General features: G+C 44.8%; 1 protein-coding gene across 3 annotated transcripts in view; it reads left to right on the plus strand.

Annotated features, from left to right (window-relative positions):
- Nucleotides 1-14,066, plus strand: part of LOC139233736 (activating signal cointegrator 1-like) — a 98,277-nt gene that overhangs the window by 36,424 nt on the left and 47,787 nt on the right. For all 3 annotated transcript variants that reach the window (XR_011588206.1, XR_011588207.1, XM_070864198.1), the window contains one exon: nt 11,004-11,100. Coding sequence is in view for 1 of the 3 variants with exons in the window: in XM_070864198.1 (XP_070720299.1) it covers nt 11,004-11,100 (97 nt within the window). In the remaining 2 variants the exon portion in view is untranslated. The remainder of the gene's footprint in view (nt 1-11,003; nt 11,101-14,066) is intronic.

Raw genomic sequence — 14,066 nt, forward strand, 5'->3', positions numbered from 1 at the left:
TGTCAAGTGCCTTGGGACTATGACGGTGATGCTGTATAAGTGCAAGTTGTTGAGACCAAAGCAGGCAAGACCATTCTCCAAAAGAGAGTGAATCTAATGGAAAAAACAAAGCAAAGTGGAAAATATGTTTTTGGTTTGCTTTGTGAGGCAATAGGGTGGGATTAAGTTTTTTTTTCCAGCTTGTACAGCTGATAATTTTGGATACTTTCCGAGCCTTAAATCTTGCAATGGGCAATCTTGTGTGGGAATTTGTTGAACCCATTTTTCCATTTAAAATGATTACTTTGTTTTTGACCAGATATTGTACAAGTTTCATTTACAGTAGCAAGTAATTGTGTGACAATTTACCCCACTGACACATAGCTGTTCCCTTGAAAAGAAGAAAATAACTTGCAATTATATAGCAAACCTCAGGATGTCCCAAAGCGCTTTTAGACATGTAATCATTGTTGTTTTCTGGCCAAACACTGCAGCCAATTTGGCAACAGCAAGATCCCACAAGCAACAATGAGGTGAAAACTAGTTAATCACAGTTTTGGTTATTGGCTGAGGGTGAATGGTAGCCAAGACACCATGCTCCTCTTTGAATAGTGCCACGGGATCCTGTATGTCCACCTGAATGAGCAGACATCTGGTTTAACATCGAGTTTAAAAGGCAGCACCACTGCAGTCCTCCCTTTAACAAGGTCTTAAATCTAGATTTTGTGTCGGCCTAGATTGTGTGTTAAATTATAAGTACCACCATTTTTCAATGGAGTGTCACCTTTACCATTCTGCATTGATACAACAAAAGACATTTAGCTTTCTTTTTTCACTGGAGCAAAACTTTAACAAGTAGAGGTCATGAATTGGGAGCACTGGGAGTTGGAGTTCCTCAGCGTATTCCGCAGCTACTTTGTAGGTTCCTCTCTGCACTCTGTAAGGAAGCCCTCCGTCCAATGCTGCAATCGAAAAGTCAGTGCTGTTAACACTCTTAAATTAGAAAGCCAAAACTCTGATCTCTTTCTCGTCTTGTGTACAGTAGCTACAGGCATGTCACATATGTTGGCCCTTTGAGTGCACATGTATGTTTGTTTCATTCCTGTAAAACAAAAGGAACGCCTTTCAAAGTAGCTACCTCATTTTGTCAAAAGCAAAATACTGCGGAGGCTGGAATTCTGAAATAAAAACCGAAAATGCTGGAAATTGTCATCATCATAGGCAGTACCCCGAATCGAGGATGACTGGGGCTGGACTGTTTAGATGCAGGAAGAATGTTCCCGATGTTGGGGAAGTCCAGAACCAGGGGACATAGTCTAAGGATAAGGGGTAAACTATTTAGGACTGCGATGAGGAGAAACCTTCTTCACTCAGAGAGTTGTTAACCTGTGGAATTCCCTACCACAGAGAGTTGTTGAGGCCAGTTCATTGGATATATTCAAGAGGGAGTTAGGTATGGCCCTTACGGCTAAAGGGGTATTGGAGAGAAAGCAGGAAAGAGGTACTGAGGTGAATGATCAGCCATGATCTTATTGAATAGTGGTGCAGGCTCGAAGGGCCGAATGGCCTACTCCTGCACCTATTTTCGATGTTTCTATGACAAGGCAGCATGTGTGGAGAGAGAGAGAAATAGTGTATAAAGTTTCAAGTCGATGACCTTTCGTCAGAACAAACTAATTTTGTCTGACACAAGGTCGCCATTGTGTACAATCGCAATCACATAGCACGTTACGGCACAGAAGGAGGCCATTCGGCCCATCGTGCCTGCGCTGTGTTTGATCCCAGCTAGTTTCGAGCGTTGGACTGTTAGCAATAGCTTGTATGCTGTATTGTCTTGATCTCACAACTCAGGATGAGGAGCACTTTACCATGTGTGTGCCTCTGGTTTTTGTCTTGCTTTGATGTCATTTGTTTCCATGTGCCAAACAAGGAAGGATATTTAATTATCGAGTATAGATATGGCCATCCTCAATCTTTAAACGTAGCCAAAATTCTCTTCCTTATTTTCAAATCCCTCCATGGCCTCGCCCCTCCCTATCTTTGTAATCTCCTCCAGCCCCACAGCCCCCCGAGATGTCTGCGCTCCTCTAATTCTGCCCTCTTGAGCATCCCTGATTATAATCGCTCAACCATCGGTGGCCGTGCCTTTAGCTGCCTGGGCCCTAAGCTCTGGAACTCCCTGACTAGACCTCTCTACCTCTCTTTCCTCCTTCAAGATGCTTCTTAAAACCTACCTCTATGACCAACCTGCGCTAATTTCTACTTATGGGGCTTGGTGTCAAATTTTTATCGCATAACACTCTTGTGAAACGCCTTGGGACATTTCACTACATAAAAGGCGCTATATAAATACAAGTTGTTGTTGTTAAACTGCAACATAATGTTCTCTTTATGACCTGCTGCAACTTGGAGATTTCCAAACAATTTTCTCACACTCAAAGAGCACCAGATCAGACTCTCTGGACAGCGCCGAGCTCTGATAAAGGGCAGTTCCGGGTATTTTCCCTTGTTGAATTCTGGCGTGTTTATCTGTATGTTAAGGTTGAATTAGATTAAAGAATGAGTGAGATCATTCCTGTGGTAAGTAAGTACGGCTTATTTTTGGTAATTGGCATTAGTCACGCACATGTTACAAGATAGGATCTGTGTACAGATCTGTCATGCTGCAATGGATAATCACAGCTTGGATTACATTGCTCAATTTATAGTACTGCGCCATTCAATGCAGTCAGTTGCAATTAATTATGGTTAATATTAAACATCCTTTGTATTTTTTCTATTTGCTTCGATTGATTTTTTTTTCTTATAAATTGAGCTGACAGTATGATGGGGAAAGTGTCCAGATAGAATTATTGACCCTGGAGGCACAAGGGAGCTGGATTAATATACACACAGTGTGAATGACTCAACTGCAGAAGCATCCTGTGCAATTTACTATCACGACCGATTTAAGCTTTGCTCCCTCACCTTATTGGGCTCAATAACTCCTGGGAGCCAGTGTTCAGGCAGTGCCACCCTTGTTCATTGTATTGTCTTGAGAAATGGACAAAAGCTTCTTCTTAGGCAGTCCCTCGGAGTCGAGGATGACTTGCTTCCACTCTGACATGAGCTCGAAGGCGGCTGATGAGACCAATGAGGGATCGACAGACTTGGTCACAGGTGGGGCAGGCGGTGGTTGGAGGGACGGGTGGGTGGGGTGCTTGGTTTGTCGTACGCTCCTTCCGCTGTTTGTACTTGTCTTCCGACGAAGAGACTCAACATGTTCGCCGCCGACCCGAATGCTTTTTCTCCGCTTTGAGCGGTCATGGGCCAGGGATTCCCAAGGGTCGGTGAGGATGTTACATCTTTTCAAGCCGGCTCAGTAGATTTCCTGTTTCAGGAGTCTTGTATCAGGCATGCAGACTATGTGGCCCGCCCAACATTTGCAAATGGTAAATGAATCTAGTAATTGGGATAACCTCTTGTTGGCTGGTACAGACACGATGGTAAGTACTGCAGGGAATCGAATACGGCCAAGGCGATCGCCTGGATAGGTCGGAGAGGAAATTTCCCAGATTTTTTTTTCCCCAATTGGCCGGGGTTTTTTAATCTTTTTTTGCCTCTCCCAGGAGATCACATGGCTCCAGTTGGGGTGGAGTGTAGAATGTGTCAGTGTAAGGGGTGTTGCAGTTGTGTGGAGCAGACTGGTTGGGCTGGGTGCTCTTTACCGTTCCGCCATTGTTAATTGTTCATAGGTTTATATGTAACCTTCAGGGCTGCTGACCGAGGGCCGTGCGGCTCTTTGTCGGCCGGCACGGACACAATGGGCCAAAATGGCGGCCTCCTGCGCTGTAAATTTCTGTTTCTATGTTGTTTCTTTCAGCACAGTCTGATCTGCTTCACTGATTCCCCACGCCGTACGTCTCTGAACTCTCTGTGTTGCTCAGGGCGATTTAACATTGAGGAATGGCTGCTCTTCTATACCTCCTGCCAGTCTTTAATTATTCATTTTTAAGAGATAACAGACTGGGATTCTCTTTGAAACGTAAAAGTAGCTTTCAACACCTGGTGCAATGGATCCATTCACCGGGAAAGCATGCTGTTTATTAGGGATTTATTTTGATCTTCATTTCAGAAAAATATGCTTTCATTGCCCAGCCTGGCTTTGCACACATTAGGAGCAGCATGTCACAACATGCGTTTGAAGTGCTCTGCCACTTACTACCATGCGTTCTTGTTGATTGCAGCCTCCTCCGCACTCTCTGTTTATAGTTAGTCAGTATTGAGGCAACGACTGCTCTGACTTGGGTGGTCATCTTCTGATCATCATTATAGGCAGCCCCTCGGAATCGAGGAAGACTAACTTCCACGCTAAAAGTGAGTTCTCAGGTGGCTGTACATCCAATACGAGAATTACAGACTCTGTCACAGGTGGGGCAGATAGTCGTTGAGGGAAGGGGTGGGTGGGACAGGTTTGCCGCACGCTCTTTCTGCTGCCTGCTCTTGGTTTCTGCATGCTCTCGGCGACGAGACTCGAGGTGCTCAGCGCCCTCCCGGATACTCTTCCTCCACTTAGGGCGGTCTTTGGCCAGGGATTCCCAGGTGTCGGTGGGGATGCTGCATTTTATCAAGGAGGCTTTGAGGGTGTCCTTGAAACGATTCCTCTGCCCACCTGGGGCTCGCCTGCCGTGTAGGAGTTCCAAGTAGAGGGCTTCCCCTTGAAAGCAACTTTGCTGATCTTGAGCTCTGCCAAAAGCTTGAGAGGAGGACACATCAAAGGTTGTACTGCTTCAATCGCTGAGCCAATAATGCTGGAGAATGAGATAGTCGCAAGGAGTGATAAGTGCCTGATAAAGATAAGGAATAATTAGACAGTAGATCTTCCCACAGGCACTGCCCTTCGAAGCTGAGGCTTTAAATGATGTATTCTAGTTGTGTTTTACCTGCTAGAGCAAACTTCTACATCTTAATTCACAAAAGCTAAACTTAAGAAATCTCTCCACCAACACATTGAAGATCTTTGGTTTTGCGCTGAGCACCTTAAAAAAATTATGCTGCTGTAGTAATGACTTAGTGCGGTACAAACCCTTGGAGTGAAGAAGAAAGTGAGAACTTGCATTTATGTAGCGCCATTTATAACCTCCGCGTGTCCCAAAGCACTTCACAGCCAGTTAACTACTTTTGGAGTGTAGTCACTGTTGTAATGTAGGGAACATGACAATCAATTTGTGCACAGCAAGCTCCCACAAACAGCAATGATGTGACCAGTTATTCTGTTTTTCAGTGATTATTAGCCAGGACACTGGGGAGAACACTTCTGCTTTTCAACGAAATAGTGCCGTAGGATTTTTTATGTCCATCTGAGAGAGTAGATGGGGCCTCAGCTTAATATTTCATCCAAAAGAAGACACCTGACAGTGCGGCATTCCCTCAGTACTGCACTAAAGTGTCATTCTAGATTATGTGCTAAGTCCCTGGAGTTGGATGTGAGCCCACAACCTTCTGACCACTGAGCTAAAGATCAAACTCTGAGATGAATGGTTCCTTTAAGGAACCAATGAAAATGTCAACTCTCCATGAAATATCTTTGGTAAGTCTAAGCCATTTTGTAAATTATGGTGCTTATATACAGGGAACAACATATAGGTGCTTTCATAAATGTACTTCAAAGATTGAGAATCTGCCTCTGTATGATGAAGGAGTTGGTATCCCCTCGTAGAATGGTAAGCCAGATTCCTCCCTTGATATTCAATGGCTCTTTTGGAGCCTGTGTTGTCTCCCTTAGTATTAAAAAAACAGTATGTTTTACAAGCAAACTCCTTTCCTATGAGTGTACAACCACTAGACGCCTTAGTCTGAAAGAGGTTGGAGAAGGTAGATTGGCATTGGATCTCAAGTTTCGTCATTACATCTCAAATTTCTCCATCCAGCTCTGATTTGTCAAACGATACTTTTCGTACCCAGATCCTGTTCATTTTTAAGATGGACAAAACCAGGAATGTTCTTGGGGAAGAGTAAAGGGGCACTGAGACGTCTTGGGACATTTACTGGCAGATTTCATAAAGTAGGCCAAACTATATACTTGGTGACATTGGATTGCTGCATTGGTGATAAACACCCTGGTATTACTGGAGATCTTATCAATGTGTCTTGTCAAATACCATTTTGACCAATTCTCATTAGTGATTCCCTTCCACAAGACGGGCCGGATTATTGCCCTCGGCTGGATAGTTAAACTTAAAGAAGGGTAACTTTGAAGGTATGAGGCGTGAATTGGCTAAGATAGATTAGCGAATGATACTTAAGGGGTTGACTGTGGATGGGCAATGGCAGACATTTAGAGACCGCATGGATGAATTACAACAATTGTACATTCCTGTCTGGCGTAAAAATAAAAAAGGGAAGGTGGCTCAACCGTGGCTATCAAGGGAAATCAGGGATAGTATTAAAGCCAAGGAAGTGGCATACAAATTGGCCAGAAATAGCAGCGAACCTGGGGACTGGGAGAAATTTAGAACTCAGCAGAGGAGGACAAAGGGTTTGATTAGGGCAGGGAAAATGGAGTACGAGAAGAAGCTTGCAGGGAACATTAAGGCGGATTGCAAAAGTTTCTATAGGTATGTAAAGAGAAAAAGGTTAGTAAAGACAAACGTAGGTCCCCTGCAGTCAGAATCAGGGGAAGTCATAACGGGGAACAAAGAAATGGCAGACCAATTGAACAAGTACTTTGGTTCAGTATTCACTAAGGAGGACACAAACAACCTTCCGGATATAAAAGGGGTCAGAGGGTCTAGTAAGGAGGAGGAACTGAGGGAAATCTTTATTAGTCGGGAAATTGTGTTGGGGAAATTGATGGGATTGAAGGCTGATAAATCCCCAGGGCCTGATGGACTGCATCCCAACGTACTTAAGGAGGTGGCCTTGGAAATAGCGGATGCGTTGACAGTCATTTTCCAACATTCCATTGACTCTGGATCAGTTCCTATCGAGTGGAGGGTAGCCAATGTAACCCCACTTTTTAAAAAAGGAGGGAGAGAGAAAACAGGGAATTATAGACCGGTCAGCCTGACCTCAGTAGTGGGTAAAATGATGGAATCAATTATTAAGGATGTCATAGCAGCGCATTTGGAAAATGGTGACATGATAGGTCCAAGTCAGCATGGATTTGTGAAAGGGAAATCATGCTTGACAAATCTTCTGGAATTTTTTGAGGATGTTTCCAGTAAAGTGGACAAAGGAGAACCAGTTGATGTGGTATATTTGGACTTTCAGAAGGCTTTCGACAAGGTCCCACACAAAAGATTAATGTGCAAAGTTAAAGCACATGGGATTGGGGGTAGTGTGCTGACGTGGATTGAGAACTGGTTGTCAGACAGGAAGCAAAGAGTAGGAGTAAATGGGGACTTTTCAGAATGGCAGGCAGTGACTAGTGGGGTACCGCAAGGTTCTGTGCTGGGGCCCCAGCTGTTTACACTGTACATTAATGATTTAGACGAGGGGATTAAATGTAGTATCTCCAAATTTGCAGATGACACTAAGTTGGGTGGCAGTGTGAGTTGCGAGGAGGATGCTATGAGGCTGCAGAGTGACTTGGATAGGTTAGGTGAGTGGGCAAATGCATGCCAGATGAAGTATAATGTGGATAAATGTGAGGTTATCCACTTTGGTGGTAAAAACAGTGAGACAGACTATTATCTGAATGGTGACAGATTAGGAAAAGGGGAGGTGCAACGAGACCTGGGTGTCATGGTACATTAGTCATTGAAGGTTGGCATGCAGGTGCAGCAGGCGGTTAAGAAAGAAAATGGCATGTTGGCCTTCATAGCGAGGGGATTTGAGTACAGGGGCAGGGAGGTGTTGCTACAGTTGTACAGGGCCTTGGTGAGGCCACACCTGGAGTATTATGTACAGTTTTGGTCTCCTAACTTGAGGAAGGACATTCTTGCTATTGAGGGAGTGCAGCGAAGATTCACCAGACTGATTCCCGGGATGGTGGGACTGACCTATCAAGAAAGACTGGATCAACTGGGCTTGTATTCACTGGAGTTCAGAAGAATGAGAGGGGACCTCATAGAAACGTTTAAGATTCTGACGGGTTTAGACAGGTTAGATGCAGGAAGAATGTTCTCAATATTGGGGAAGTCCAGAACCAGGGGTCACAGTCTAAGGATAAGGGGTAAGCCATTTAGGACCGAGATGCGGAGAAACTTCTTCACCCAGAGAGTGGTGAACCTGTGGAATTCTCTACCACAGAAAGTAGTTGAGGCCAATTCACTAAATATATTCAAAAGGGAGTTAGATGAAGTCCTTACTACTCGGGGGATCAAGGGGTATGGTGAGAAAGCAGGAAGGGGGTACTGAAGTTTCATGTTCAGCCATGAACTCATTGAATGGCGGTGCAGGCTAGAAGGGCTGAATGGCATGCTCCTGCATCTATTTTCTATGTTTCTATGTTTCTATGTTAATGAAGCTAAATGCTGCAGGGTGCTTGTTTTATCCTGAGTACATGGTACAGGCAAGCAACAATGCTATGCAAGCTTTATATATCCTCAAATGGAACAGGAAAGGAATAGTGTTAGAATCTAGTTAACTAAACAGCATTGACCTTATTCCAATCCATCAAGGAGCCGTCTACAGGACAGAAACTGGTTCCAGTTCCTACTTTATGGCCCCGAAGTGGACTGGAGCGTTCAAACCCATTTTCAACCTCCAAAAAGAAAACCTATTGAAGGCCTAATTCAAAAAGGCCCTGTCGCCACTATTGCAGATGGTGTGTACAGGCAAATAGACATCTTCCAAGATGCCGATCTTCACATAGTCTTATGGACATTCCGTATGTACCAATATTTTCTGTAATGTAGGAAGGCTCCATTTTAGATGGTATTCTTCTCTCAATGCTTTTTCAGGAATTATCCTCGCACTTGTGTCTTGAAGGGTTGCATGTTGAACATATGTACAACATAGGAGCAGGAGTCAGCCATTCAGCCCTTCGAGCCTGCTCCGCCATTCAATAAGATCATGGTTAATCATCTACCTCAACTCTACTTTCCCATACTATGACTTGATGAAACATAGAAAGATCGTTGCATACAAGTGTACAGTGTCTCGAACTGACTCTTGGTGGTCAGTGGAATGCCAGTTATTAAGTTGTATATGTGCGATAGTTCTGGCCTGATAATTCAGCATTCTGTCTTCCACCAGGAGCAGGAGCTTGATTGCAACGGTTATATTCTTCTCCGTTCTCAACCAGCTGTTGTCCTCCGACCTTAATTAATATTCTTAACTTGTATCCTTGTATTTAGTAATGGATATTTAATTTCCACCGGGGTATCTCTATTAATAGGCTTCATTTATAGAAATACTGAGGCTAATGCAAAGTGCAGTACTCTACTTGGGGGAATGGGAGTTCTTGTAACTCCAATATACCCTCGGGCAGGAGGAGTTTTTCAGTTTCTGTGGGCCCACGTTTCCACATGATTTGTGCCTGATTTTTAGGAGCAACTGGTGGAGAACGAACTATCTTAGAAATCGCAATTCTCCACATTTTTTTTTCTGCAGTTCTAGTCAGGCAGAACAGTTCTACTTTGGAGCAGAATTTTTTCTTCAAAAGGGGGCGTGTCCGGCCACTGACACCTGATTTCAAAGTTTCCACAGTGAAAACGTACTCCAAACTAAAGTAGAATGGAGCAAGTGAAGATTTTTGTAGAACTGAAAAAACCTGTTCTACACATTAAAAAATCAGGCGCAGGTTACAAATTAGGCGTCCAGAACGAGGTGGGGGGGAGGGACGTCATTAAATTCTACAATAAATTCTTATTTATACTTCTACAAATATTATACAAATAAATCCAACCTGAATAAACATTTATAAGCAAAGAAAAGATTAAATAAACCATCTTCCCACCTGGGTGAAAGTGCTTTTTTTTAGGCGCCGTTTTAGGCGCGAAAAACGGGCGTCCAGCTCGGAGGGGCGCCCGTTTTTTTTCGTGTGGAAACTTGGGCCCATATAAATGTTACCTTTGTGGTTGAATGTCAGTGTCGAGTGTTTTTTTTAAAGGCAAGATTAGATCAGCAGCAGTGTGGTATTTATGAGGGTTCGGTTCCATGTCAGATTATAGCCAGCTCCCAAGTTGGGGCAGAAGGGGAAGAGAGGCCAATTTCAACTGAGGGGAGGGGGGAGTAAATTCCAGCCAGTTTTTTGGGGGGGGGGGGGTGAGGGGCAGATTCCAGCCAATGTTTGGGGGAGGGGGGGGGTCAGGGGAAGATTCCAGCGAGTGTTTGGGGAGGGGGGGGCGGTGAGGGGCAGATTCCAGCCAATGTTGAAGGGGAGGGGTAGATTCCAGCCAGTGTTTGGGGGGGGGGGGGGGTGAGGGTGAGGGGCAGATTCCAGCCAGTGTTGAGGGGGAGGAGTAGATTCCAGCCAGTGTTGAGGGGGAGGAGTAGATTCCAGCCAGTGTTGGGGGGAGGGGTAGATTCCAGCCAGTGTTTTTGGGGGGGGGGGTAGATTCCAGCCAGTGTTTTGGGGGGGGGGGGGTGAGGGTGAGGGTGAGGGGCAGATTCCAGCCAGTGTTGAGGGGGAGGAGTAGATTCCAGCCAGTGTTGAGGGGGAGGAGTAGATTCCAGCCAGTGTTGGGGGGAGGGGTAGATTCCAGCCAGTGTTTGGGGGGGGTGAGGGGCAGATTCCAGCCAGTGTTGAGGGAGGGGTAGATTCCAGCCAGTGTTTGGGGGGAGGGGTAGATTCCAGCCAGTGTTGGGGGGGGGGCGGTGAGGGGCAGATTCCAGCCAGTGTTGAGGGAGGGGTAGATTCCAGCCAGTGTCGGGGGGGGGGGGGGGTTAGATTCCAGCCAGTGGGGGTGGAGGGGAGGGGGGGAATCTGATTAGAGCCATTTGAATGTTGAGCGTGAGCGGATGGCGTTGGGAAACATTGTGTTTAGTCCCTGTGAGGTGTGCGGGTGTGACTGTGGGGTGTTACTGGGTGAATTGGAGGGGGAATACCCCACCTCTCCAAGGACGATGACTAATTAATGTTTAATGTTTGTTTTCAGTTTACAGATCAGGAGTCTGGTTCCCCGTTTGTATTTATTTGCGGCAATCCCCAGGAGCTACTGGTGAAATTTCCAATGAAAGGACGACACAAGATCTGTAAGTGACTGACTTTGTTCCGTAACTAATGTTGAAGTTTGGCCTGTTATATGGGTTTAAAAACTCAAGCATCTCAGAGTTGCCTGAGCGACAGTTTTACAAGAGAGTCCGTAATAATGTCCTTCTGATCAGTTTTTCCTTTTTTATTTTTGAATGTTTTTATTTAAAAACTCATTATGGCACTCTGGGAACAGGGTGTGATAGGTGACCTCTCTGCTCCTGCTCCCTCCTTCATACCCTTTATAGGTCCTTTTTTCTAATTGTCTGATTTATTTTTAAAATAATTCACGGACTCTGCTTCAAGGATGATTTGTGGCTGAGAATTGCACATTCTAGCCACCGTCTGTTAATGTAAATGTATGTCCCACCTGTAACAGGGTCTGTGGCTCTCGTATCGGACTGTTCAGCCACCAAAGAACTCACTTAGGGAGTGGAAGCAAGTCTTCCTCGATTCCGAGGGACTACCTATGATGATGTGTTAACTATTTTCTTATCTCCCCATTAATTTTTTAATAAATTTGTACCCCCTCATTATGATCTCTCTGACTAGCGCAGACAGTTGATTTAAACTTAGCGCAACTTTTCATATTCAGCTCACTAGTTAACAATAGGTGAGAGCTGAAATACTAGCGCAGATATTCTCACCTTTAATAAAAAAAAAGACTAGAATTTACATAGTGACTTACATGACCTCAGAATGTACCAATGCTCTTTACAGCCAATGAAGTACTTTCGAAGTGTAGTCACTGTTGCAATGTGGAAAACACAGCAACAAATTTGCGCACAGCAAGCTCCCACAAACAGCATTGTGATAATGACAAGATTAATCTGGTTTGAGATGTTTTTGGAATAACAACAGTGACTACACTCCAAAAGTACTTAATTGGCGATAAAGCACTTTGAAACGTCCGGTGGTCATGAGAGAACATAAGAACATAAGAATTAGGAACAGGAATATGCCATCTAGCCCCTCGAGCCTGCTCCGCCATTCAATAAGATCACGGCTGATCTGGCCGTGGACTCAGCTCCACTTACCTGCCCTCTCCCCATAACCCTTAATTCCCTTATTGGTTAAAAATCTATCTATCTTTGACTTGAAAACATTCAATGAGCTAGCCTCAACTGCTTCCTTGGGCAGAGAATTCCACAGATTCACAACCCTCTGGGAGAAGAAATTATTTCTCAACTCGGTTTTAAATTGGCTCTTCCGTATTTTGAGGCTGTGCCCCCTAGTTCTAGTCTCCCCGACCAGTGGAAACAACCTCTCTGCCTCTATCTTGTCTATCCCTTTCATGATTTTAAATGTTTCTATAAGATCACCCCTCATCCTTCTGAACTCCCAACGAGTAAAGACCCAGTCTACTCAATCTATCATCATAAGGTAACCCCCTCATTTCTGGGCGCTATGTAAATCCAAGTCTTTCTCTCTCTCAATAAATATTGACCCCAGGACACCAGAGAAACCTCCCCTGCTCCTCTTCGATATAGTACCATGTGTTCTTTTACATCCACCTGAAGGGGCCTCACTTTACCGTCTCAACCGAGCAATGGCACTGGTGACTGTGCAGCACTCTCTCTCAGTACAGGGGTGATGGGTGAATGGGACTTGGTGCGAGTCCCGTGTCCTACACTGTATCTCCTCCTTGGTCTGGCTCCATGGGACTGCCTTCGTTGTCCTACCTATCTGAATGTCATCGGTGCATCTCCAGTAACTTCTGACTCCCTCTCTGCGCTTTCGATGTTCCCCAGACATCCATCTGTGGCTCTCTCCACCCCTCATTTACATGCTACTCCTCGGTGACATCGTCCATGAGCAATGGCTCGGCTTGCATTAAAATCGCAAAGGAACATCGTACAAATCTGTGTGTCTGCCCCGTGAAGTCTTGAAGATCCCACAAGTGCTTTTATTTCCACATTAAAATGAACCCTTCCAATAGAAATTCTGTTTGATTTTTGAAAAGTATCGTTATAATAGGCTCTCAAAATGCAACAAACGGTGTTTAGTCAAAATGTGCAGGGCGTCCGGGGGGAGGGGGAAGCATACCCCAAAACCCCATTAGAAACAAAATCTCATTCCCTTCAGCCCTCGTATTCCCCTTTCAGTCATTTCTAAGTGCACCACTGCTGCATTCCTTTACAGTAGTAATGGTTGGAGTTTGGGTACACCAGCAGTACAGGTTTGGCCGGCACATGCAAGATGGGCCAAATGGCCCCCTTCTATGCTGTATGACTCTATGTCCCTCTGCATTTGCAGTCTAATTGTTTGTCACTTGTCACAAGATCAGGTCAATTATTAGTTGGTCGCTACTTTCATGAAGCTGTTGGCTAGCTTTTCCTAGTTTTCTAGGTTGGGGGGCCCGTTCCAGCCCTGGACTGTCAAACACACTAACTCCTCCAAGTTTCCCCGAATAAAGTCATCAATATTTATAGCACTTAAGATGTTCCACATACCGCGAGCAAAAATGGAAAATAAGACGTCAAAGGTAATGGTTTGATTTTTTTTTAAAAGGAGTCCTGAGGGCAAATCAAGGAAAATACAACATATCTACATATGATCAAATCTTACAGCGCAGAAGGGGGCCATTTGGCCCATCGTGCCTGTGCTGGCTCTTTGAAAGAGCTGTCCAGTCAGTCCCCGCTCTTTCCCCAGAGCCCTGCAGTTTTCTCCCCTTCAAGTATTTATCCAATTCCTTTTTGAAAGTTATTGTTGAATCTGCTTCCTCCGCCCTTTTGAGGCAGTGCTTTGCAGACCGTAATGACCCACTGCGTAACACAAATCTCAGGAGTTCACCTCTGGCTCGTTTGCCAACAATCTTAAATCTGTGTCTCTGGTTCCTGAACCTACTGCCAGGTGGACCCTGTATATAGAATCTCGCTGCACAAATATTCATTCGTTAAATAAGTTTAATATTTTAATTCAATAGGGATGAAATGTTCTGCTCCAGTCCTACTTTATTTCAGAATGC

This window comes from Pristiophorus japonicus, chromosome 21 (assembly GCF_044704955.1).
Source record: "Pristiophorus japonicus isolate sPriJap1 chromosome 21, sPriJap1.hap1, whole genome shotgun sequence".
Classification (NCBI taxonomy): Eukaryota; Metazoa; Chordata; class Chondrichthyes; family Pristiophoridae; genus Pristiophorus; species Pristiophorus japonicus.